The sequence below is a fragment of the Varroa jacobsoni genome, unplaced genomic scaffold (genome assembly GCF_002532875.2).
Source record: "Varroa jacobsoni isolate VJ856 unplaced genomic scaffold, vjacob_1.0 scaffold_852, whole genome shotgun sequence".
NCBI classification, from domain to species: Eukaryota; Metazoa; Arthropoda; class Arachnida; order Mesostigmata; family Varroidae; genus Varroa; species Varroa jacobsoni.
This window is the reverse complement of record NW_019213754.1, coordinates 113,896-137,444: the sequence shown is the minus strand read 5'-3', so window position 1 is coordinate 137,444 and position 23,549 is coordinate 113,896. Positions and strand designations below refer to the sequence as shown.

Below are 23,549 nucleotides of genomic sequence, written 5' to 3'. Positions count from 1 at the left end.
TAACTCTTCTATGTGTTTATCCGATCGGTAAAATGATCCTTGAAAGACAAATCGATTGTAATTTGTTAGGTAGAAATTGTGAGTTTTTTAGCTCTTTCAGAATATATTTTGACAGGCATACATTTACATACGTATACACACAATGAATACTGTTGCTCCTTAAGCTCAAAAACCTTTGAATAAAAAAAATCAAAGTTTCTGAATTAGACAAAATAATCTTTTAGTACCATCTACACAACGGAAAACCGTATATCTGCTGATGAGATGAGGCCTTTGCTTTCAGTGATATCATATGCCATACCGATGTAATTAAACAATAGAGGCCGGCAACTAGACAAAAGAGAAAGGTAATCGCCGCTTAATTATTTACGGCAACGCTATAATGCGATCGGGTCTGAATTAATAGACAGGCTGTTCCTCAGTCGCACACCGTACTTCTGGCGATTCCTTCGTACGAAGTATGCAGATGTAGCGATGTTGTCTATTGCGGCCCAGCAAGTCTAAGGAATAAGCCCAGGAGAAAAAGGGTGGGCCATTGATGGAGAAACAAAAGAACCAATGAAACGGTGCGAGTTGCCGAACGGACTAACGGCCTTCCCCTTTTCTCCAACTGAACGAATTTGCGTACCCGTATCCTATAAGAAGATTGCTACTGCTCATAGTGGCCTCCTTTCAAGGAAAAATGCTATTGATACGGTTTCGTAACTTGTGAGTTAAGATATGTCTGTTGTTATCGGCTACGTCAGACTTTCCTATATAATGATGCATACAGACCTGCGACAGTAAACCAACCCCATGACATGTAGCATACACCATAGTGAGCAGTAATTGCTTGCAGCAACTTTATTGCCTCGATCCATTTACAAAATATCGCAAGGACGATTTGGTCAACGATGACGTAGATTGTCTCGGTTCCCTATACAGCAGGTGCAGTTCCGCCTGAACGAATGGTTATGTATAGAAGGTGTTGGCGACGTGAAGCCATTAACGTCAGTTAGAAACGTCAGCCAGCCCCTAATTAGCTTTATTTCATAAAAGCATGCACTTAATAAAATTAGGTTGTGATCAATAAAGTTTGCTGAACCTAAATGGAAATAAGGTTGAAAATTTACTTAAGTCTCACTAAATTGTATTAGTGCGACTCAATTTCATTGGTTCGTTTGTATGCTGAAGGTCGATTCTGCCTCAGCTGATGCGGCCTCAAGCCGGAGGGGCTATTTTCTTTACAGCAAAGGGCTAATAATGAGGCGCATCGCATGTCTCTACAGGGAAGCCAGATGAGGATTATCTAAGGAATCCTCAAAGCGAGCTGAGGGTTTGCGAGAAGAGGATAAACTGTAATAACTTCTGAGTATGGCTAGACGGAAAACGGCCACTGCAATAACAGTTATCTGAAATAGTGTTTTATCTAAGTGCACTATACGTGAAGCTCGCGAACCCTATAGTGTCTTCACTTGAATGTGTTAACCGAGAGACAACATAGGAACAATCATGTACGACCAATAATACGTTGCTTGCGAGCACTGCTTGAGCAACGTAACTTGAATAATTCAAGTCTTCATTTAGCGGTATTTTAGATCTATCGTGTGTGTTAAACGATTAGGCATTTAGGAGGCGCTCTCCTGGAAAGCGTTATTAGGTTTACCAATAGGTACTGGGAATAATTACCGCTTGTCAATAGTCCTACAACTGCGGTACTAGCAGCTATTGAGCTATTTCATGAGTCGAACATTTTGAATGACCCTTAAACCATTATTAGATGAGAGGTGGTATATATTTATATAAGGTTCTCGACATCTACAACTATAAGCTTATATATATATATATATATATATATATATATATATATATACACTAGAAATAAAAGTAGCGCTCTATGACAAAAAGCAACAGTCAGTAATTGAATTTCAAGTGGAATCATTAATGGAATTGGACACTGAAAATGGCTGAAAATATTAGGTAAAAAGACCTTCGACGAGGGCAAAGTTATTTGTTCCTGTTCGCTTCAGCACTAAAATTGAGGATTGAAATTTTCACAAAACGCGACTAACTCTAAGCACCTCAAATGAAACGAGGAGACAGCTGTGATCACGGGAACCCTTGAGCAAAATCTCTGAAGATGAACAATGCATTCCTCATGGACCCAGTTTTCTCCAAGGACACGTTGTGACACAAAGAATAAAAATTAAGAAGAAAAGTGAAATGTTTTTCTTATGGGCTTCGGCCTGGGTAGATGAAACTATGTATGGTGTTTTGGATATAATTCGATTAACTACTAGAAGCAGGAGTCCTATTTGGACGACGCCGTCGCTACGAGCCAGATGGGGTTGGGTTTTTACTGTTCATAAAAGACTTCGACAAGAAAATGGCGTTACACAAAAAAGAAAGCCTGGTAGCAGCGTGGGATATACTTGAATGTGACTTGATTCCCATGCTCGCGTTCTAGATATCTAAGACATTCGTTGTTATATCGCAAAAAGGAAATATTCAACTCTCCCAGATGTTTACAATTCTTGAAGAATCTCTTGAGAGTACATTGTCTGCATGCTTTATAACAATCCACGGCCTTACCGCCACGTTTCGATCGGACTCGAGTGAAGAAGACGAAATAGCCTGCAGTTTCCAGATTTAAGTCGGTACAACTTAGATTAGTTTCATGTTTTGGATAGGACAATGGATCAAACAATGGAATGATGACTCGCCACACAGAAAATGAGTGGCGCTCACACCTATCATCTGCCCGCTAATAGAAGTAACTGTTTGGAGTACATCTACCATATAAAAAAATGGCGCTGTTCTAACTTGTATTCAAATTTATTCAATTTAGGTCTATTTTAGACGAAGCCCTAAAATACAGCACTATTTGTACATACGCATAGTCTAGAAAACGCTTGGATAGAGACCGACTACTACAATGAATGTACAATAAATATATATATGTATGTATATGATCTGCGCATATATGTACAGATCATATACATATATATGTATATGTACACGTCTATGTATATGATCTGCACGACGATCTATTTTTCAATTTACAGCCTGCATTTTAGCACTTAAAGATTTGCCACGTTTGACATTTAACTCTATATAGTAATTCTGATAATTGCTGCTCCTGTTTTTCTGTCTAGTTACAATTCGGTAGCCCAGTCGTTAATCCATCTAAATCGCTTCCGAAAGGAACGATCCTTAAAGAGTTCCCATTGAACGGGGGTCGTCTTGCTCTAGAAGCCACGCTCAACAAAGCGGTAAGTTGATTCTCTCGTACTAGGTTTCTATAGTAATATTGATAAAAATTAAACCAAAAAAAAAATATGTGTGCAGCCTTTAAGTGAAAATTCCCTTTGCGCGTTTAGGAACTGTCCTGTAGGTTCGGCTATTTCCGCCTTCCGTCATCATATACAATACTACCATTGTATTAACGAAAGTTAGAGCTCGAAATGTGTTGGAGCTTGAAAGCATATCATTACTATTATTTTCTATAAACCCTAGCAAGTTTCGGAATTTATGTGCAAAAAAAATGTAAATTCAATCGGAACTAACCCAATCCGTTCTTAATTCAGCTCTCTTTATTTACGCAAGGTTTACTTGTTATTGCTCTATCAACTGTTACTTCCTACCGAACACACTGCTCCGCACAGTTCTTTCATACCCAGCAAAGGGAGATGTGATCATGAAAGTTATTTAAGTTAATCAGGTTAGCCGAACACAAATTGTTTTTACGAAACATTGCAGAGTTTGTTAGGTTACGCTTTAGCAAGTACTAGAGTTACATGCAAAATTTGATTTTTTTTTTTTTTCGAAGAAAAGCACTCTTTTTTGAGATATCGCTCCTCGAACAGGGTGACATGGTATGTAGCACACGAACGTACTATGAATCGATCGTAAATTTTCTCTCTGTCCTTATTCACTTGCTCCCTGAAGGACATATCCTGTTTCGCATTCGGTACCCAAATTCTCGGCCTGTTATGCTATCCGTCGAAAAATATTCCTCAAAGTGCACATGCTGGCCATCTCCGGTAACGTGACTACTTCGTTGCATTTTTATCTATCTAGTAAAGATTAAAAAAGTGCTCTTAACGCGGCCTGTGGTAGCCCTAAACGGTGAGCGATTTGCGAAATTTCCGTTGACAAAAACTAACTGCGTTTACCCAGGAAGATCGAAACTGAGCATCGAATAACTGTACTTTCTAGCAAAAGTCGAAAGACGTACGGAAAAGTGCAAGCCGGGCTCGCGCTCTTACGCCTGTCAGCAAATGCACCGGCAATGGCGCCAGCTTATTTTGGGGGCTAGACGAAGCCATTTGTTTTCTTGGTTTCGAGGAAACGGAATCTGACTTTCATAGGGTCAAGGAGACCGTGCCAGGCAGAAAAACGAAAACCAGTGCTAAACAAAAGTAACAACACACTACGAACTCGCCCGCAAGACGTATCTGGAAAGCGGCTACAGTAAAAACAGCGCTGGCTTATTTGTTAAATTTATTCGTCTACCCAACTCCAGCGGTGGCATCTTTTGCAAACGCTTAATAAACTCTATGTAATTACTGTTGCACAGAGTTTAATACGTCGCCACCAGAGGCGCCACAGTCGAACCTAATTCAGATACTTTGGGTTGCTTCGGAACGCTTACAACTTACTTATTTGTTTTTAATTCAGTCTCGCATTTCATTTGCGTTTCGTTTAAGAGACATTTGCTTTTTAAATTTACCCGGGGCGTACATATATTTTTCATTTAATCTGCCTCTCTCCGCGAATGCTTTGGCGCGTTCTCGGATCTAATCGCTCCTACAAATAAATATATTTATAGTAAGCAGAAGCGTATAATATTATTAGCTAGTTGTACGGAAATACGGAAGTTAGATTTGCGGCCGGAGAGAACATAGGTATATGTATTTATAACTAGTCGTTCGATATGAAACGGAGCGAACGTTCCCCTGATACTTCAAGATGATGCTGCTTTGTAACAGCGCGGCATTTCGCGGATTTTTTTCAGTCGTGACCTTTTTTACCTGTACTTATTGTGATCCGAAATCTGTCACTTCGATATCGTCAGTTAGAGTTTTAGCAGGCGAACTGTAGTCACTATGGGAAATCAGGAAACTTGGGCAGATTTATGAATGTAAATTTCATCTCGGAGCTACATTGACGGAAACAACTTGCTACATAGACTTTGTATTTGGTGACTGTTCATTTACTAAAAACACCGTGTGCCGTTGGCTTTGTTTCGGGAAGGAAATTTTAAATCTGGAAATGAGTCTCACAGAAACCCCACCGCGAAGACGAGTAGAGAGGAATCGAACATTGTAGTGAACATCGACATATCTCAACGAGCAGTGGGTTTAGTAAATACAGAAACACCATACTTTTTTCATCTGTGTAAAACTAACGGGGTAAATGGGTGCCGCATGATCTATAAAGGGATATGGAGGGGCGTGCTGCTTTTTGCTCTCGCGTTACAAAGGCCTTGTACTGAATGGTGACTTACGATAGAAAATAAATCTTCTACTATAATTGTTATTATCCAGCAGAATTTCATAATAGCGAGTTCGTCGACTACGATTAGTCAATACGTTCAGTATTTAGAGGAAATGATAAGAAAAAAAAAAAGACTGGGATTAGCAAACAAGACTGTGAGACAGAGAACAAGATTAGTGAACAAAAGTAAGCCATTTCTATTGCATTAAAGAGCTCATTTTCATGCTGCAAAAGCGTGGTGACAAAAACGTAGGATTTATAATCGGAGGCACCCTGTACACTCCCCATATCTATCAGACATTGCTGGGTACTATTTTTTTTCCTGATAAGACAGTTATTATATTACCAACACGATCTCAAAATTTCGTTTCGACGATTCGTAGACCCTTGCACCCTAGACATCTATAGAAAGGTGATAAAGAGGACGGAAAATTCCAAACAATGATAGTGCATACATAGACTGAAAATAAAGCAACATAGAATACAAAGAGCTCGCAAAGTGAAAGTCCGCTATGTCACGTTTGAAGCTGGCCAATCTAATAAGATTAACTGATATTACAACCCGATACTACTAGCTGCTAACAAAAATAGCACAGAATATCAAGCTTGCTTTGGTTATTGATGCGAAGTTTGGACTTACCTCAGCATCGTTTTTGCCTGATAGCTTCAGTTCTTAACCGTCTTCAAAAGCAGAGCCAATAGTTGCTAAAGCTAGCATGGAGCGCAGATCAACGGCGCTCTGCTACAGACTGTGGTTACGTGAGCGTTACTGTACAATGTCGAAACCTCTAAACTCAGCCTTCACGCTTACTGATGACTAGGCATATATACACTGACCAAATTGTCATTAAGAGCTTCTATTCGGATCCATAGGCTAGAGTGATGTGACACGTTTTTGTAGAGCTCGTATCACAAAGACAGAACAGACTTATTCCCCGAGGACAATGTGAGCACCATCGTTTCATAGAATATATTTTGGATCATAGATGACGATCTGAATAGAAAGTCCTAATCGTTCATTCACTTACTTCATCCGACCGTGAAATCAGATAGCACATAGCAACACAGGGGGGTTCGCTCCAATTTGATTTTATAACAAAAACTCCTGAACAGACTACTCATGGCATTGACGAGGTGTTTTCGTATAATGCTGGGTCTGTACAAATGCAGTTTTCTTTGAATCTTTCTAATTAACAAATGCCTCAGGCGAAAGCCTGCAGGGTACACAGATTGATTTTCTTTGATCAGATGGTGTTATAAACGGACGGGTCAAAGGATTAAATATTTGAGCATTACTAACAGTTAGGTGTGCACGTTAGAACAGCTACTCCCCGTTCCTATCATCTCCTCGTATAGTTGGTTACTTCAGTAAAAAGCAAACATTTAGCCGTAGCGTCGATGACTTCACCTCGCTATACTGTACGGCAATTTTCAAGAACTTCAACATTTGATTGAACAAGATATTTACATAAATACGTTTCGGCTCACTTAACATAGTCAAGAGTGAGGAAAAAAAACGTTAATATTTTCATACACTATAGAATGAACGTGCTGTTATCATTATTTTGACATTTTATTTATTTATTTTTTTTTGACAGTTTATTATTAATATTTGACACTTTTTCGAAATTAGGCGGTTCATTTCTGCAGCGCTACAGAACTGCAGCGCTATTTCTGTTGGTGTTGTTTTATCCTAAAGCTAACATACGACACGCCCATGTTCGCCATAATAGTTCTATTCAACCAAGTCTACAAGTATTGCACCGGATGGATTTATTCATCGAATGTAACGACCGTGAACTCGTTCGTTCCTGTCGAGTGAAATTAAAATTCAATATCAGGAGATACAGAAGTAGGGTCTCCTTTTATTCAAGTCGCGAGTGTATCTATCATAGAAATCGTTGAATCCAGAAGATCCCTCAATGTAACAGCTTCTGCGGCCCCGTCTAAAAGAGAAGGCAAATCAGCGCATTTATGTACTGTATAAGCAAAAAATTTGCATCTCTATCATCTTCGTCAGCCGGCTTCGCTGCTGAAAGCCATAGAAAGCTGGTCATACTTTCTCACTGTCCATAGGGACTTTTATTCTATTATCTATTTTTACAATAGCAATTTAGCTGTTATCTGTACGCTGTTGTTACTACTTGATCGGCTTACCACCCCTTCATTAGCTCGTGCAATTATATTCTGCTTTTATGTCTGGGCTAATTACATACGGCAGTGTGGAACATGAAATATTGTGAATGACTGAGTGATCACGGAGCGTATTAAGTTCGTTAGTGAGGTCCTTTTGTATAGCTCATTAAGTCACGACCAAAGTTCATGATTAATTAGCGCTTATGCTAAAGTTTACGTTAAGACAAGTTACAATATTCGTGAGTTCACCCAAAACACGACCTTCCGCAGGTCTTTCCTAGGCACACACTGTGCTTGATCCCCTCATAGAAACTAACAGAAGTAATTTATTTTTAAGGACCTCAAAAAGTTAGAAAGCAGTTTTCGAATGATGTCATGTCATTGGTCTCGTGTTAGATAAACATACGTTTTAAATATTTGTTATATGAGTGGTACAATCAATTTAATGGAATTAATAAAATAAAATAAAACATATAATATAATAAAATAAAAAAATATAAGGTAATAAAAAAAGAGACCAGCTACGGATATCAAAGTCTCAAGCTACGTTCCGTACACCATAGTAGGTGTATTTCCTTTTGGTCCTTGTATGTAACTACTAAGATGATAATTTTATTGATCTTCCACAGGCGTATGAGCATGGTGAAGCAATTCGGGTAAAAATTAGTTTAGTCAACTCATCGCACAAAAGCGTCAAGCATGTAAAGGTTACTGTACAGCAATCGGCCCAAGTACATCTATGGAATACTGGAAAACTCAAAGTCACCGTTGCGTCCACTAATAACAGGTCAATATACCGAATCATACTATAATTAATAAAAAATGTTCGCAGATCACTCCGAACAGAAGCAGACAAAGATCCTACCTTGCATTTCTTTAGTAGACAAGCGCCTGCACTCTATTAAACGGACAAGCTACCAAGATCCCCATGGAACGTAATAACTACGCGCATAAGAAATCCAGGCTCGTGTTTGGTATCGAAGAAGGTCTTCACTGTGGCCAAAGGTGCTGCAGACCGCTTCTCCCTTTCATCTCCGTCTATCTACTATTTCGGTATCCAACAGTTAGACTACAATAGACCAATTTCGGCAGGTTTGCTATAATGATGGGTTGGGTAAGAACCGTTGCTTGTACGACGGTGACTCAAGCATACGATGGGTAAAATGGGTGCGGTGAATACTGAATCACCGCTGAAGAATGACGTCGTGAACGAGAACGACGCCGTCTGTAATTGCTTTTTTTACCTTAGGCATATCGCTGTGAAATTATCATTTTTGTCTTTAAGCGGCCGTCGAGTAAGTGAGAAAAATACATTTATAAAATAAAAGCAAAAAGTATGCTACAGGTTTATTATACTCGATAACTGGAAGCAACAGCTGGAATCAGATTATTGTAGTTACTGTTTACGCGTCAAACATAAACGAATTTTATTTTTAATAAATGATACGAACCTTATATACGCGATCAGTTATTCGCTTTGTATTTAACTAATATTTATTTATTCCTTTCTACTAATTTGGCTATTATGTTTATTACTACTGATATTGGTTGTAACGATATTTTCAACTGTGTGCGGTTACCCATAAGGGTAGATTTTTGTTACTATCCGGATATTTGCCTTTTGATGGTACCCCGTCTTTACCGTTTCAAAAGTTCTTGCTAAAAAATTGTCTCAAACCCCTATGTCTCGTTTAGCAGGTAATTGATGTATTATCTCTATCTAATAAAATGTTACCACATCAGATGTACGTATATGTTTTGCGTGGTCTTAATTCTGCCGAAGAAAATCTGATGCCGCCTTATATCTTCCAAGTGTCGAATTGGTCACAAAATAGCGTCTTAACGATTCTTGTCTCTACAATTTGTCCATTGTTTTCCTATTTCTTTCTGCGATTATCGCAAAGAACAGCTGCATCGGGTCGTAGATCGGAACAGGAACGGTGATTCCCTTTGACTACTTCTCTGTGTTAAGTGCTACAGTATATTCGTCGGACATGGAGATTATGAAAGAGCACAAAGGAATCTGGGAGCATATAAATCTTCCCTAAGCGTATAAAATGTAGCCGGTGAGTAAGCGGATGGCAGCTGAACGTCGTTTGCCTGTGTGCGTCGCCTTGACGAGCTCTATGCGGCTCTCTTTGAAATGCCATTCACCATAGGTTAAACAAACATTTCTTCGTAGCTGACTTCTATAGCCCGCTGTTGTATAACTAGTAGTTTTTGAGGACCGTCGAATGTGTGGATGTCCTCGAGCTTTGAGCAAAACTGTCTTTTTCTCCCAAACGACGGGCCTTGCTCAAGGAGACAAGTTTTGTACCCTCTTCTATTGGACCCTTTTTGTAGAACAAGAAGGTCGAAAAGATCCGGTTGAAATTATGCTGTACGCGGACGGCCTGTCTATCTGTTCATGGGCTTACCTGTATTTGCGCGACATATTGGTGTTTTCTGTTACTGTGCCATTTTTTACGACCTGGTCGTCATCGCACGGTGTAACAATTGCCTACGCTTGCGACCTGCTCTCGACAGTCTTCACTAAGTGTCGTTCCGTATTCTATTGATATCTTATGCAACGTACAAGTACTAGTAAATTGTACAAATCATCGTTTGTCATATACTTGTTATCGGTTTCTTGCGTCGCTGTTTTTCTATCGCGTAGTCACAATGTTATTATTATAACTATATGGTTGCCGCAGCTACTAATGACTAGGAACGTACTTGACGGAATGCAATTGCTTGGCCTGTTATTTTTATCGTCGTTGTCCTCGTCATCATACTCGTTACTAGAGGAACAGATGAGTTGGGAAGGACGCGCGATAGGACTCGACCCATCATCACGACTTTGTTGTCGTAAGTGGCCACAGCAGTTATTGGCCGTCGGATGTCGCAGATCAACAACGCAGTGATTGGCGACCTCGATGAGCCCACCATACGAGGGCTGGCCTAGATGAAGATGTTGCGGAATCGACACATTTAAGAAACGATAGCGCGTTTCCTTCATGCCTATGCAGTGGATAGTTGTTGAGGCTTTGTTATCACAGGAAGAATGCTGTATGCTATCAATGAAGGAACAATGCTGTCTCTCTGTCCTCGGCAGACTACGAAGCATCATCCGCTGGACAAGTGCCGCACTCGTTGTTGTTATTGTGAGTCGTAGCGCTTCAGTGCATGTACATGCTGCCCACATCTATCCTGTAGAAAACGAATCATCTTTGCATCCGTTTTTACCATGGATGTTATGCTGCCGCGTTTCCTGTCGTCGTTAGTACTCTGGACATGAGATAAAACATGCAAAAAAGACAATGAGCAGAACTGAAGGCAAATGATTACTAAAAAAGTTCACCTGCACTTCACTAGTAAATATTTAACGTATCGATATGTGGTAAGATAATTGTACAGTCTAAGTTACACCACAAGCTGAAAATCGCTGCTTAATTCTCTGATCACAAGCAAATAAATCCAATTGCTTTTTAGTATAGGTCTAGAAAGACGAAACTCGGAGAAGTTTCGTTAAGAATGACTGATTGATCAGGCAATAGAGGTCAAGCAAGATACTTAGGTTTAACGTTGTCAACTAAAAATTGAAGAGATAAATGCCGTTTGATGCCAACCTTTTTTGCATGTTCCTCAGGATCACGGCGTATCCGTCTTCTCAAAGGTTAATAATCACCGATTGCGTATTCAATGTGCTGCAAGGTGTAGTATACTATACTAGATTCTACAATGTGCTGCTAAGCGCAACCTGTTCAATCTATAAAAAAGGAGCGGTTTTGGCCACCAGTCGGTCTGAAAATCCTCAGGGTTCACGTCTACGTCTTGTACTAGACGTAATCCTGACATAAAGTTTAGGCACTCTTCAAACGTTAGACGTTATCTACCAAAATATAGGCGGGTGAGATCAAAATCTGTACTAAGACCCTGAGAATCTTCACGCTCCGGCTATCATCACTTCAAGAAAAGCAGTAAAATGTTTGGTATTCAATTATTCTTTAATCTTACGTTTACCATAGACGCATGATTTAACTTAACTATGTGCAGGGTAAAGAATTAAAGATGTTTCTCAACGGCATAGCGTTTTTCAAAATCGAACCATCGTCTCTAGCTTCTCTAATAACTATAATTCAGCATTGATACGGGGATATCTCGTAGTTTTATTTGGAATCGCTTCCTCACAGTTTAACAAAACCGTCTGAAGATCAGCTTTCCAATCTAGTTACCTGAAGTAACGAGTACTGATATCGTAAATTGTTCTCTCATTCTGAGTACCGTCCGCGATACGCGAGAAAGAAGCCATGTCCGACGTATCTTACTATTCTTTGTTTTTTTTTTTAATAAAGCAGACATTTCTATTTTGTTACCTTTGCTAGCTGACTTGAGCGAATCGAGAGAATAACTGTGTATGTGGAATAAGCCCAAATGTAGCGTTTCATTCCAGATCGGATTGCCATGTGAGCACGGGTCAGTGTGCGGAGAAGGAAGTGATACTTCTGCCAAAGGCTGGCGACAACAAAAACAAGTATGGAGTCTTCATCCAGGGTCGTGAAGATGACCAAGCGCAACCTCCATGTCTTGCATCTTCGACAATGTACGTTATACCGAAAATAAATTAAAAACCCTTATGTATTCTATCATTGCACCGTTTTATCATACTTGAAACATACTAAAGTTTTTAGGCAATCTTCATCGTTTCCGGCAGACCTAAGACAGTTTTTACTTCAAAGCAATTATCGTAATTTCTCACCTCTCACAAGTCCCAGAGACATGCGCATAGGTCAAAGACAATTTTTATATAGATTTACCATGGCTGTCTCTATTATTAGTCCAGTGCTTACAACGAAAGGATGCAAGAGCTCTCACGCGTATATATATACATGCGCCCATTCCCAATCAAAAACAATTCATGACCCCATAGCCTTTTTGCGGGACTCCTATAGTTTCGCAGCCTCACTGCATGCTACTAATTTACGAGCAACAGCTATCGTGGAACAAATCCAGCGACGCATATACTCTGTTGAATGAAATTCGTTGAACCTGCTATTACGGAAACGACAAAATCCCCCACACCCTGTACATCGAAATAGGTACAAGGGGCTTTTTGAGAAATTAGTGTGCAAGAATCTTTAGGTGTCGAATAGAGCTTGTTCTGTCGTAGAGGTATTTTTGAACGAAACACGCACTTACTTTAAAATAACTATTATAGTATAACTGATAGGTTATACAACTGATACCCGAAGCTCTCACTGAGCCCTTTACGATACGTGCATGGTTTCGGTTTGGGTAATAGCTTTTCTGTGACTTTGTTTGTGACGGTTATCAATACGAAACTTCTCGAGCAGCGCAGATGCCGATGTCATTCGCTGGACAAAAGTAATGTTATATACATGCAACCAGTAACTTCATATGTTAAGGTCAAGCATTATCGGAGATATAATCTCAGCCCCTCAAAAATGGTTACCGCTAGAAATTTCTGGCATAATCGACACTTAGAAAGGAAGAAAGAACTGAGGACCTGCTGTGAGCTGATAGTGTGAAAAAGTTACCGCTGCCTAAATGGTTATCTAATTAGCCAAAAATCGTTTTACTCAATAATCTCAATTTCAGTGGTATCTTTTACAGCATCCAATACTACTAGAAAGTGCAGGAACTCGATTAAAAATTGTTTATTATCATTTTTTATTATTGTATCAGGCAATAGTGGGAGTGCTGATGAAGTTATATCCGTATAATGTATGTCCGGACTTAGCAAGCCGATCTTGCTTGGAACGTTGAGAACGTTGATTGACATTGAATAGCGAGCTACTGATAACACAGCATCGAGCTAGGCTTCACTGCTTCAAACTCTACGCAAAACGAACGTCAAATCACAAAATTCATTTTGTCAATATATTCACACAATTTGGAATCATCAGACCTGAACTCGAGCTTATGGGGCAGGTATTCTATAACTAAGAGCCGCATTTCTCTAAAATCGCAACGAACTATAAAGGGTATGGTACGTACCCGCGCCAACACACGAAGATACCTTCATGTCGAGTTATTGGATGTACCCTATAAAGGGAACAGACATAGTCTTAGGTTGATAAAGTTATCCTACAAGTAGGTTCACGAAAAAAAGAAGCTATCATAGGCCTTATACGCAGAAAGGTTCGCAGTCACCACTATGGTTTAATCTGCCGCACTCTAAATGTGAACCAGCGGGTAAACGCCGTTTACTATTGCTGCTTAGCATATTGATGCGTTCATTTGAATACACAATTTAGTAAATGTTGTAGGAGAAAATTGGCATTGTTGTACTTACAATATGAGCATTGCGCTGTACCGCTAATAGGGCTGTTTTCTGAGCCCTGCCTAAAGCCAGCAGTAATGTCTTCTACTATGCTGTGACAAACGTTACTCACTTTATTGCACTGAACGTTTTTGGAGTTCCAAAAGAAAAAATAGCTGTAAAACCATTGTCTAGAGGCAAAGAATCTACATAATTGCTCCTTCTGAATCCCTGACATCGAAGACGCTTACCGAACGATATGTAATAATCTCTCTTTACTCGAATGTGCTGCGATAACTTTCTATTGAAGAAATCTGGCGGATATAAAACGACTGGGGCAAACACGGACCAGTTCTATCCCAATCGTTATCCGTCTGAACATTGTCATCCTATAGGCTATTCGAGGTTTATATCGATTGCCAAATATAGCGCTCAAAAATACCGGAACCCTTCCGGAAAAGCAAGCGATTGCTTCGTGTCCCAAATACTGTTCCTCGCTGATAAGATTTGAAGGTTGTACGCACCGGGATAAAGCGTACTCTTCTGTTGTATGGACTATATTGTTTGGTCCGAACGATGTCGGTTCCCGACAGGCTTAATCAGAATGCATATATAAATTGCGCCTGGATAAAGGTGGTCCAATGCATTTTTCACTGGACACTTCGTGCTTCGTTGAAGTAAACCTTTTTGTTTTAATGTATTTAAAGGACGCGTATCGACGAATTATGCGGACCGAGCGAAGTCATTGATACGGTAATACTTCGAATTGAAAATTGACCTATCAAAGCGGGTACGCTCATCACGCTCTACAACTGTTCAGACCATAAGCCTCGACTGCTGGCACGCGACCAAAAATAGTGGTTTCCATGTTCCATGATAAGCCGTGACTCAAATGTTCCTACAACGTTCAGTAGCTCGAGCGTATTTTACGCTCTGTACGTATTTAATCTCGATAAAATTATTAAGACAAATATAATATTAGGTGATAAAATGCATCATTGCTAACAGTGTTTTTTTATTTATTTACAAGCTATCTGTGCTTATGATCAAAGAAACTGATTATTAGATGGGTATAAAACAAATACGTGTTTCCCTAATAACATGTATGATGTTAGCGAAAAATAAGTATAAAAACATTTCGATTACTGCAAAATCATTTTGTTGAACCTATTTGGATTAATGGCTTGCATCGCAAATTCGAGGATCTTCTGGAGCTGTGATTGCTGCTCCATGTTCAGGATAACCGCTTGTTCGAATTGCTGTGATGTTTAGTTTAGCAGTATCTCCTGATCCTGATCTACTGGCTAGGGGGGGGGGGGTATTCATAATTATTTCACCTCTCCAGAGTATAGACAGAGGGTCGAGTGTCATCCAGAAAATGGACAAAAGCACAATGAGTGAGATATGCTAATATCAAATGGGGTATATCAAAGAAAAGTCTATAGTCGAACACAACAAGTTACGGACTGGGTCATTTGACGGCCACTTCCTCTGACCTCTAACTTGTTTAAAAGCTTCCAGTTGCTTTACGTTTCCGATGGCTATCGTGGTTAGCCATTATTTGTTAACTGGCACCAAATACTTACGCGATCTTCGTAAATCTGAAGAACTTCACGTGCGTTCAAAGTTAATCAGCTCATTGGGTCGCCTGGGTTGTGTATATCTATATCAACCCCATGCAAAATTGCCAACTGGTTTTTGTTCTTTCAGCTCCATTGTATTTTGGTTATCAAGACGCCTGGAGATGCTTAATAAGCGCACGCAGGACACTCGCTTATAGCAAACAAATGAATGCTATTGGTTACATGCTATGTTTATTTTTAAGAGTATTAAGATGTCAAGCTATTCAATATGTTAATGTGTATGTGTTTATCTAATGCATTCATCATTATTCCTTGCAACGTCGATCTCTACACACTTTGACAAAATTTAATCAGTCTCTGACAGTAAATAAATATTACTGTACCTATAGATCTGGTTAATCTGATTTTAGTATGAGACGAATGAATTTTAAGGCCATGTTGGTAAGAGACGGGTTGCTCACTTCTGAGATTTTGTGGGTTTTATTGATTGGTCCAAAATTTTAGATCACAGATTTCGTCTGCAGATGGCGCTGTCGGCCGGACAGCTATGGCCGGACTTCAGTGGAGAGACACTGAACGATTATTCAATTTACTCCAAGTAGAAGAAAAGAAGGATAACTCGAAAAGCGCCTATAGGCCCTAAAGCGCAGACCTTTCACTTTGAAAGAGAGAGATAACTTTTCTAGACAGAAGATAATTCAGGCTGTGTTAATTTCTGCTTCTCGAGCTAGCGGTTACTCCGATGCCGATTCGCTACTCGGTCGTATACCATCGCCACACGTATTTGAATGTAGATAATTCGGTTCAGGTTCTTATTGCGTGTGCCTTCTACAATGCGCCCGCCCCTATATATTGTCATATCATGCTAGGCTGATAGATAGCTCTTATTCAAAAGCGAATGGAAACATATCAGAGAGGACCTGAGTCTCTTATCAACAACCTCCTGTCTGAACCTTAATTTTTCGTAGCCTCATTGGTGACGTAACAGCAAATGCTCAAGATCGCGTAAGAAGCGCTAAGATCGTGCATACTACGCCACTCGCATGCGAGAAACGATATCTTTCAGTATATGTAAGAACAATGAAAAGAGCATTTTAAGTGTTTAAAGTTGATCTAGTTCCAATACAAGCTACCGTGTGTCATCATGATTATTAGTAAAGGTGTATTCGTTATTTTCTTAGATGATACTTCCTTAAATATAGTATTACATAGTAGAGTTTTTCAGTTATCGATGGTGACTAAAGAAAGTTCTTTCTATTTATCTGTGCGCATTTTCTACGTATTGACGTTGTCGTCGCGAATCTGACGACAGAGTGTCGGAGGAAATTGCTCGAGAGGGTCGATACTTCGGAATCATTGTCGATTACGAGGTTAAAGTTAAGCTTTGTCTTGCAGCACTCAGCTCATTATCCGGGTAAGCAATTTTAGCTGTTTGGCTGGCATTAGACTCAGTCCTGATATGGTTTCTAACCTAATTCCTAAATTCTACTATTGCATTCACAATAATGTTATCTTCAACGTCATTTTCGATCGTCCTACAAGAACCAAAAAACGTACTACTACCTTATTGCGTACAGATGTATGCCCTCCAGATGCACCAGAAACATTTATTCAGTATTTTCCAATAAAAAGCTATTATTTACACAAAAAACAAGTTATCGTAAATAGGTAGGAGGTATTGAATAAAATTTATGTTGGTAATTTACCTTTCTAGTGACGACTTGTTTCACGACGTTTTTTCTCTACGTTATGCGACAGCTAAGCTACGGAAAAGGCAGTGACACAGTTTTCGAATATTTCCGCGATCTACAGGTTTCGATCGTGGATGTGTAACGGCGTCAAGGGCTTAGTCGATGATAAAGCGGTGAGCTCAACATCTTGTCTACCGGGAAACGCACCAGGAGGTGGGGCGAATTCGCCTGTCTCGTCGCCGACCAAGGCGCCCTCAACGCCGGCAGAAAGGTTTGCAGAATGTAATTTTCGATATGTTGCAAAAACACGCTTGAGCGCCGTGATGCGCCCAAGTCCGTTGAATGAAACATATATCGGCGAGCTGTTTTAATTACCGTACGTGCACTACTAATTGATGTTGTTATAACAATTATTGATACATAGATATTCCTTTTACATGCACTTGAGATAAATGCGTAGCAATTTACCATGGCCAATTCTTATATCAGGTAAATCGTGACCTCATCCAGCGTATGGCCCCGCACATTTCACCTCTTATTTTTTCACGGGCTCGCTGATGGCCCGACTTTCATTTGATTGTTCACGTTGATCATGCGATGCTACGATTATTCTCTGGTTTGCTTCAAAAAAAATTATGACTCGGCTAGCTTCATCATCCTCCTGCTGTTGTTGTTGTTGTTGTCTGAAAAAATGTTTGTAGCGTGGCGTGTTTGAGCCACTATGTGTGTGGCTTCGAGAAAGATTCTCCAGAGCTGAGCGAATTGCTTTAGCTCAGATCAGAAGTTCAAGTTTATCTGGTCCAAACCCTTGGCTGTCCACTCTGTTAACGTTGCGTACAATACTAATCGACATTACAATCTTATAACAAACTTTGTATTATAACTTTATTATTTGGCTGTGGGTAAATTTGTGCCTTCGATAGCCAACGCCGTCGATATATACATATATATATATATGTATGATTCTTGTATTTTGCCTTTGAATTTGGTGATTGGTAGCGAAGCCCATATGTCCTCAACATCACCAGCAACAATACGAGCTTGAGTATATAACAAACAGTGTTCAATCAGCGGGAACACGCAGCGCTGTTTTTTTTGATATCTACTATTGTATCATATACGAAATCTTTTTGTACTAGTTTAGGTTGCTATAATCAGATGTCGGTACAAACTTCGTCTGAATACACCTCTACATATTAAAGAAACTAACCTCTTATCTTATATCAAACCTATAATCAGCTAAGTAGTTATTATATTTACGCCAAACGGATAGAATTTGCTTGGGAAGTTAAGCATTCGCAGAACACTAGAAGCGGTTTCCGTCAAAAACACCGTTTTCAGTGCACCGTGAATAACGTTAAGATATGCCAAAACCACAATACTACTTTCTCATTTCTTTGCTTTAATTGCACAAATGCCCCTTACTTAGCGTACACTTAGAGGTGCGTTTTCGGTTATGGAACTACGAAATTAACGCAATTTTCTTGAGGATTCAACTGTTCTATTTCGAATAGCTATACCTACAATGTATATAGGAACAACGAACGAATGTGTGTGTGTGTGACTACTAAGATAGACAGCAGTTGCTACGCTGACTGATAAGTAGTCCATATCACACGCTAAATGTTTGTTGTATGATAGGCATCATGGGATATGGGAAAGGCTATGTTAGGGGGGCAGCAGGGGAGCAGCTGGCGATCTGCTCGAACGCGACGCTCAGGTTGTCTAAGGCAGACCGGCCTTTTGGCTAGTCAATTCCTAGCGGTACGTAGATAATGCGCTACCTGATCGGAAGCCTAAAAGTGATGTTAGACGATACAATGGTGGACGAGAAGCAACATTGGATACAAATGTTTTTCCTGTTCTAGTCTCATTGTGTGTTTACCTTTTACACCTTCCGTCTAACCCCGAATTTCTTCGAATGGTATTGACTCTTTGACAAATGAGGCTTATTCTTAGCGTAATTTATACTTGAAACCGATTGAATTGGCCGTGGAGAACAGCACAAGTTCAAACCTGTAAGTTCCTGCTCACATAGCAGAGTAAAACTGGCAATAATAGAGTGGTTCGTTCTGCGTTCGATCCTGTTCGTTGAGCTGTGAGCCTCGTATTTTGTTAGTGATGCGACGCTATTTTAGCTACCATCAGGTTCGGTATCAAGATCCGAGAGTGTTTTGGTTCGTCAGGGGCGGTATATTGTCGGGCGACCCTGCGTAACGATGCCACGTACCACACCACCACCTAGACTCATTGACATCACAGAAACATCGTCATACCGACGCGGGATGGAACGTCGCCTACGCTAGCAAATCCTAAAACAACATTTCTTTAATCAACGTGCTGCCACATTTTCACAACCGGACGGCCTATAGATGACCGCGTCTAGATTACGATAATAACCACCGCTGGCTGTGGTTAGGAGTCACAATGTTCTTCAGGGTTGTAGTTAAGCAGAGCTCGTGAATATCTGCACCTCACTCCATCCGTTGTATGGTCGGGCCGAAAGCTCTGAACGAAAAAGGCTTTCCCATATAAGTTGTCCGTCCACAGAATCTATTGTATTTGCTGAGGAGGCTGCTTTGAAGGCTACGTTTGGGAGCTTTGTTGGCCGTCGAGTCGCAGTCACCATTGAATGCTGACAACAATTGGAGACGCAAAGGGAAAAAGTCGTGTAAAAGTTGATCTATAGCTGGGCTGGTAGCTACCTATTCAATTATTAGCTTCAGTGACTTGTTCAACGGCCTACTGTTTGCTCCCTAGGAACATTTACTTCCCTTTTGCCTACCTTTTGCCGCTTTGATGTACCACAGCGATCGCTGGTGTGCACTCCTCCGACTGCTGAACAATTGACGCATAACAACGCAGTACAAATTATTAATTAATGTTAATTACTAATTAGGATTAGGTTAATTAAGATTAATGTTAAGAACTCGAGAATCGAATTGGTGTTAATCTTATTATTTAGTTTTACGAAATAAACACAGCCAGAAGACTATTGTGTTACGAATCACTTATTTGATCTCCTCAGACAACAAGGGATGATGATGATGATGATGATTATTCCCTTTAATATTACTCACCTGTAGATTCTATTGTCCGCTGAATTTACGAAACATACACGGGAATTAGTGCTAGAAAAAAGGTATTCTTCAACCAATCGGTCACCGTCTAGAAAATTGTCAAAGTATATCGTATAAAGCCGTCGTCAGTGGTTTTCGGATTTTGTAGATGAGTACAACACCTAGTTAGGACCGTTTTTGTAATAAACTCGTACGCGTACCTAGGGCAGATACGTGCTTGTCTTCAGGCCAGTTCTCTGTTCCCAATAGATAAAACTTGTCCGTATTGCTACTGTTAAATCGCTTCATTAAACGATGGGCACTAGGTTCGAGCACGAATGCTATCTATCTACCCAACTGCGCTTGCTATATGCTCATAGTTATGCAATGTTTTCATTGCGCTTCTGTTTTTGACATCTGCCAGTTTTTTTTTATTGTTACTATCACAAATACTTCCTAAGCATCTGGCTCTTTTTGGGTGTACCGCCACAGACTATCACACGCATATGTGTGTGTGTGTATATTACTATACAGCAAGCCTTTACCCAAAGCAATGCTTGAGAGTTTGCGTTGCGGGCCTGTTTCGCTCGGACCTTTAGTCGTCACTTCATCCTCATTTGGCTGATGCCTTAGCGCTTATGGCTTACGGTAGTTGCATGTGAGCCGGTTTCTGCTTGTCGTCAGGTCTTCCTACTATTCCCACCTTTCATTTTGAGACCAGTTTGGTATTGTGTGTTGTTGTACAATTCTATTCATTATTCGCTGTCGACTCCAAAGTATGTTTTGTCATATGAAAAGGCAATTAATACACACTGGGTGCGTCATCTGAAGCACACGATGCCGTAAGTTAAGCGCACCAAGCGAGTAGTCGGCGTAGGTGCAAGGGTACACCGAAGAGCGAGGACCACTACGCAGAAGAAAAAACGTACGGACATGGACAACGTGGATTCAAAATATGATCCTTAGGAGAAGACTGACGCCGATTACGGAAGGCGGCATGCTTATAGGCCCTTTACCCGCTAAGTGCATAGGCTAAAGGGAAGTAATTGGAGACAACGATTCTGTTCTATACTGGCCTTAGTTTTTGGCGACTAATAACCTTCTGAACGAACCATCGTGTCTTGGCAGAGAGTTCCGCCTTTTCTTCACTAATGAGCGGGAAACAAAAGAAGGGAAAAATATAAGTTGCACAGTTACTAATGGGATTCATGGTTCAGTCATTTCACATCTAATTTTCCTCGCATTAATATGACGAAAGAATCAATTTACCACCATAAAATATCCAAGGGTAACTTAGCAGCAACGGAAAGCACCATCTGTAGGGTTGTGCTGTCCTCCCCGGGAATTTTGAAATTTTTTTTATTTTCAGCTGTTCCTGGTCAGTATCGGAGAAACGGTATCGCGAGTCCGAATGTCAACACGGATGATCCGAGCTAAAATCATTTACGTTTATACATCCCGACTGGGCACACTGTCAAGATCCTGTGACAGAAACAACATGTTTCTATTTTCAATAGCATTAGTCGCATGTATATGTTCCATATGCAGACGCACCCAGGTAGTGTCACGGTGGTATAACATAGCTGCTGCCTTAGTACGCTTTACGTCTAGAATCACATTCATCCAATAAGTAGGACGAAGCCGTCCGTCCTTTCGTAGGCCAAGGATATTTAACGTACTGCTACGCTCCGCTTCGTAACCTGGACATGTTCGCCGCTGGCAAACAACATAACACAGTTCGACAAAAACAACGAGGTATGTTTGAACAGTGGGCCGATTATCGGCGTTTGCAACGGCGCAACTCTCCTGTCGAACGGTCTGTCAATAGCTGATTGAGACACTCGAACCTTTGATATTTATCTGTCGCCACTGTGCCGATGGCGACAATATAAAAAATCTGTTTTTTACAGTGAAAAAGATTATTGTAATTTGCGGTGTACCCAGAACTGCCATCAGCTTTTTATCGTTAGTTCTCTAACTGGCGGAGATATGGGCGTTACTTGTACGAGATCGCGGATAGTGACCGCTAACGCCAAGACACCATCAGGACAAGGCTGACGAGTCGGATAGGCAAACGATATTGAACTTGCCTTTGTAGAAAACTGGCTTTTGTTCCTGGGACCTCCCTCATTTGCAGAAGTATGCGCAGATGCGTAACGTTATTGCACATACGTTAATTAAATGTTGTTGAACGATCGTGGAGACGACGGCTCCACATGCGAGTTGCTCGAAGGGGTTCGCTTGCGATCGGACCAATACATTGGTGCCGTTGCAGGGCATGCCTCACTATACCGATAACCGTCTGTGTCTGTGCTGAGACGCCCAACTGCAAGAAACATTGACCCAAGCATGCTTGTATAAAACAAGAAATCGTATTATCTGTAATATTCTAGCCTAACCCTGTTCCGATTTTTCCCTTTGAAAATATATCGCATGCAGTGCATAGAACGAAACTACAAAAAAAAAAAAGGCTTAACATTGCCATTGAGCGTGTTACATGTTTAATTTACGCGGTTGCCTATGACAGATTTGTTTAGTTACCTAGAGAGCATGAAAGTAAGCCGGGCTTCCTTTTAGGGCTGGAGTGGTGCCCAGCAATACCTACGGTTTTAATAATGCATCAATGTAAGGACTGCAAAGTGTGGCTTTGCCCGGTCACATTGAGCTGCCCCAGTGATTGACGTGCCTTAAGTTCAGACTCAATCGATACTTTTAGTATTAGTGTGATAATAAACTTGTTGCAAACGTGTGCATATCGTTTAGTGCAAGGGTAGAGAAATGATGCTTTCGCCTATACCTCAAATTATGATCTAAAATGAATGGTCGGGTTCATGGTGACGCTCACGTAAGAAGGACGGCCAGTTTGTCTAGCGTCAATGCAGCGTTGCGAGAAATTCATCTGATGTTATGTGCATCTAACCCAAGTGGTTTTGACGCTTCGTTGGAAGCGTTCGTTCCCGAGTGTCCCTATGATTGGTGCATGATATGGATAAATATCATGCTACCGAACATAATTTCTATGCAGCTACGAACTCTATGTAAAAGAAGAAGGAAAATTTAAATTGATTTCACATAGACATCGTGTGTTGAAAACCTTTTCTAAATTTTACAAAGGGCAATATTTTGCACTTAGTTTCAACCTAGAAGTATAGAAAAATCCTTTATTTATTAAACGCCGAAACAGAAGCTATACATTATGGAAATATTGAATTTAGTTCATATTAAAGACTGCAAGCTGCTAACCTATAAATGATGGTTTATCTGTTTCATCTTTGATTTTGCTAGTAAAGTTATTGTATAACATTTTGGCTGGTAGGTTGTTGATAGGTTAAAAATTATT

At 40.3% G+C, this 23,549-nt stretch overlaps 1 protein-coding gene across 5 annotated transcripts in view; it reads left to right on the top strand.

Annotated features, from left to right (window-relative positions):
* Positions 1-23,549, top strand: part of LOC111264382 (phosrestin-2) — an 88,864-nt gene that overhangs the window by 62,110 nt on the left and 3,205 nt on the right. For all 5 annotated transcript variants that reach the window (XM_022840244.2, XM_022840241.2, XM_022840247.2 and 2 more), the window contains exons 8-12: positions 3,135-3,251; positions 8,244-8,401; positions 12,047-12,196; positions 16,772-16,873; positions 17,272-17,421. In XM_022840244.2, coding sequence (XP_022695979.1) covers positions 3,135-3,251; positions 8,244-8,401; positions 12,047-12,196; positions 16,772-16,873; positions 17,272-17,421 — 677 coding nt within the window. The remainder of the gene's footprint in view (positions 1-3,134; positions 3,252-8,243; positions 8,402-12,046; positions 12,197-16,771; positions 16,874-17,271; positions 17,422-23,549) is intronic.